Source organism: Silurus meridionalis, chromosome 16, assembly GCF_014805685.1.
Source record: "Silurus meridionalis isolate SWU-2019-XX chromosome 16, ASM1480568v1, whole genome shotgun sequence".
Classification (NCBI taxonomy): Eukaryota; Metazoa; Chordata; class Actinopteri; order Siluriformes; family Siluridae; genus Silurus; species Silurus meridionalis.
The window spans coordinates 14,954,454-14,956,179 of NC_060899.1; the positions used below are offsets into that span (position 1 = coordinate 14,954,454).

At 43.0% G+C, this 1,726-nt stretch overlaps 1 protein-coding gene across 1 annotated transcript in view; it reads left to right on the top strand.

Annotated features, from left to right (window-relative positions):
- The window catches only part of prdm5 (PR domain containing 5), a 46,317-nt gene extending 45,062 nt beyond the window's left edge, over positions 1 to 1,255 (top strand). The window contains exon 16 of the mRNA XM_046870156.1: positions 656 to 1,255. Within this exon, the coding sequence (XP_046726112.1) occupies positions 656 to 820 (165 nt within the window). The 3' untranslated portion in view covers positions 821 to 1,255. The remainder of the gene's footprint in view (positions 1 to 655) is intronic.
- Positions 1,256 to 1,726: the final 471 nt, after the last annotated feature.

The window sequence follows — 1,726 nt, forward strand, 5'->3', positions numbered from 1 at the left end:
GTGGTTAGCGTCGAAAATGTACCTAGCTTAACCAGTTAATCGTAGCTACAGCTAAGTGTCAAATGTAAGATCGAGAAGATCTTTCAGAAATGCTGTCAGGTTTTCATGTAAACTTGATGGCTAGCAGTGGCAGTGAAAATGATCAAACGTAGAATTGAGATCTTTCGAGTTTCCGCTCACATGAGCTAGCCGACTAGCAGCATCAGTTAAATCTATTAGCGCAACATCGCGAAACTCAACCAAAATGTTCCCAGTTCCATCTCAAGACATTTGCTAGCATCATGTTAGGAAAATGGACGCTGTTTAAAAGTGTACAATTAGCAGCTTCAGAATCCTCTTGGGAGTTCTCTGTTATCGTGTCGTAATACTGTCAGCGTAGCTCATGCTAGCTAACCGGCTTGCATTAGCACTGATGGTTGTTCCGATGTTTGCAACGGGAGCTTTAATATTCTGTCGGAAATCCTGTCAGGCTAGCTCATGTTAGCTAACTGAAAAATATACAATTCCTCTGGATCCAATGGCTCATTTTAGCTAGCTGAGCTTAGTAACTACGCGATGGTGGTTAGCTAACGAGGCTCGTGTGTCATAAACACGGATTATCCCTTAAATGTAATTCAAAATTGTTTTTTTTTTCCTGTGCTGTTTCCGATTGCAGGTGTGTGACCTGTCGTTCAGCCTGAAGAAGATGCTGATCCGCCACAAGCTCACCCACAACCCCAATCGCCCCATGGCCGAGTGCTCACTCTGCCACAAGAAGTTCACCCGCAACGACTACCTCAAAGTGCACATGGAGAACGTCCACGGGGAGACAGATGGCTGAACACAGGTCACACTCACCTCTGGATATGGACCATCACACACACACACACATTTGACTTATTATCCTTGTTAGGACCTCAGAAGGACCTCACTAATATTATCAATGTAGCTAATTCACTTCATTACATAGAACCATGTCCCTACACACACACACACACACACACACACACAGACTGTAATAAATGACAGCAAGTGAACATTTTTATACATCAATTATTTCCTATTGTAAGGTAACAGAGATTGTATATATATTTTTTTACGTTTGATTCGATCTTCATCGATATTCAGGATTGTTTCACTCTGTGGAGCCGCATTACAGCGCTGGACAATCAGACGTCAGTCAGATATCTCAGATACTTCATCTCAGAGTGAAACATGCGAAGATTTTCCCCCAAATGTACGCATAAACACACTGAATTGATTCGCTAGCACACAGGGCGGGGTGGCGTGAGGGCGGGGCGGGGTGGCGTGAGGGCGGGGTGGGGTGTCGTGAAGGCGGGGCAGGGTGGCATGAAGGCGGGGTGGCGTGAAGGCGGGGTGGCGTGAAGGCGGGACACTTTTAGAACCAACTCATCCAACCAATATCACGATATCGTTCAACAACATAAAGAAATGAAGAAGTAAATTCTGATCTTTTGATCATCTTCCACCCATCACACACCTGTCACACACACACACAAACACACACACAGACAAACATGATAGCAAATGTGTGAATCCTCTAACTTTCTCTCTTTCTGTCTTTCTTTCTTTACCTTGCTTCCTTCCTTTTTTCCCTTCTTATTTAATCTATCTATCTATCTATCTATCTATCTATCTATCTATCTATCTATCTATCTATCTATCTATCTATCTATCTATCTATCTATCTATCTATCTATCTATCTTTGTTTTTTCTTCATTCCTC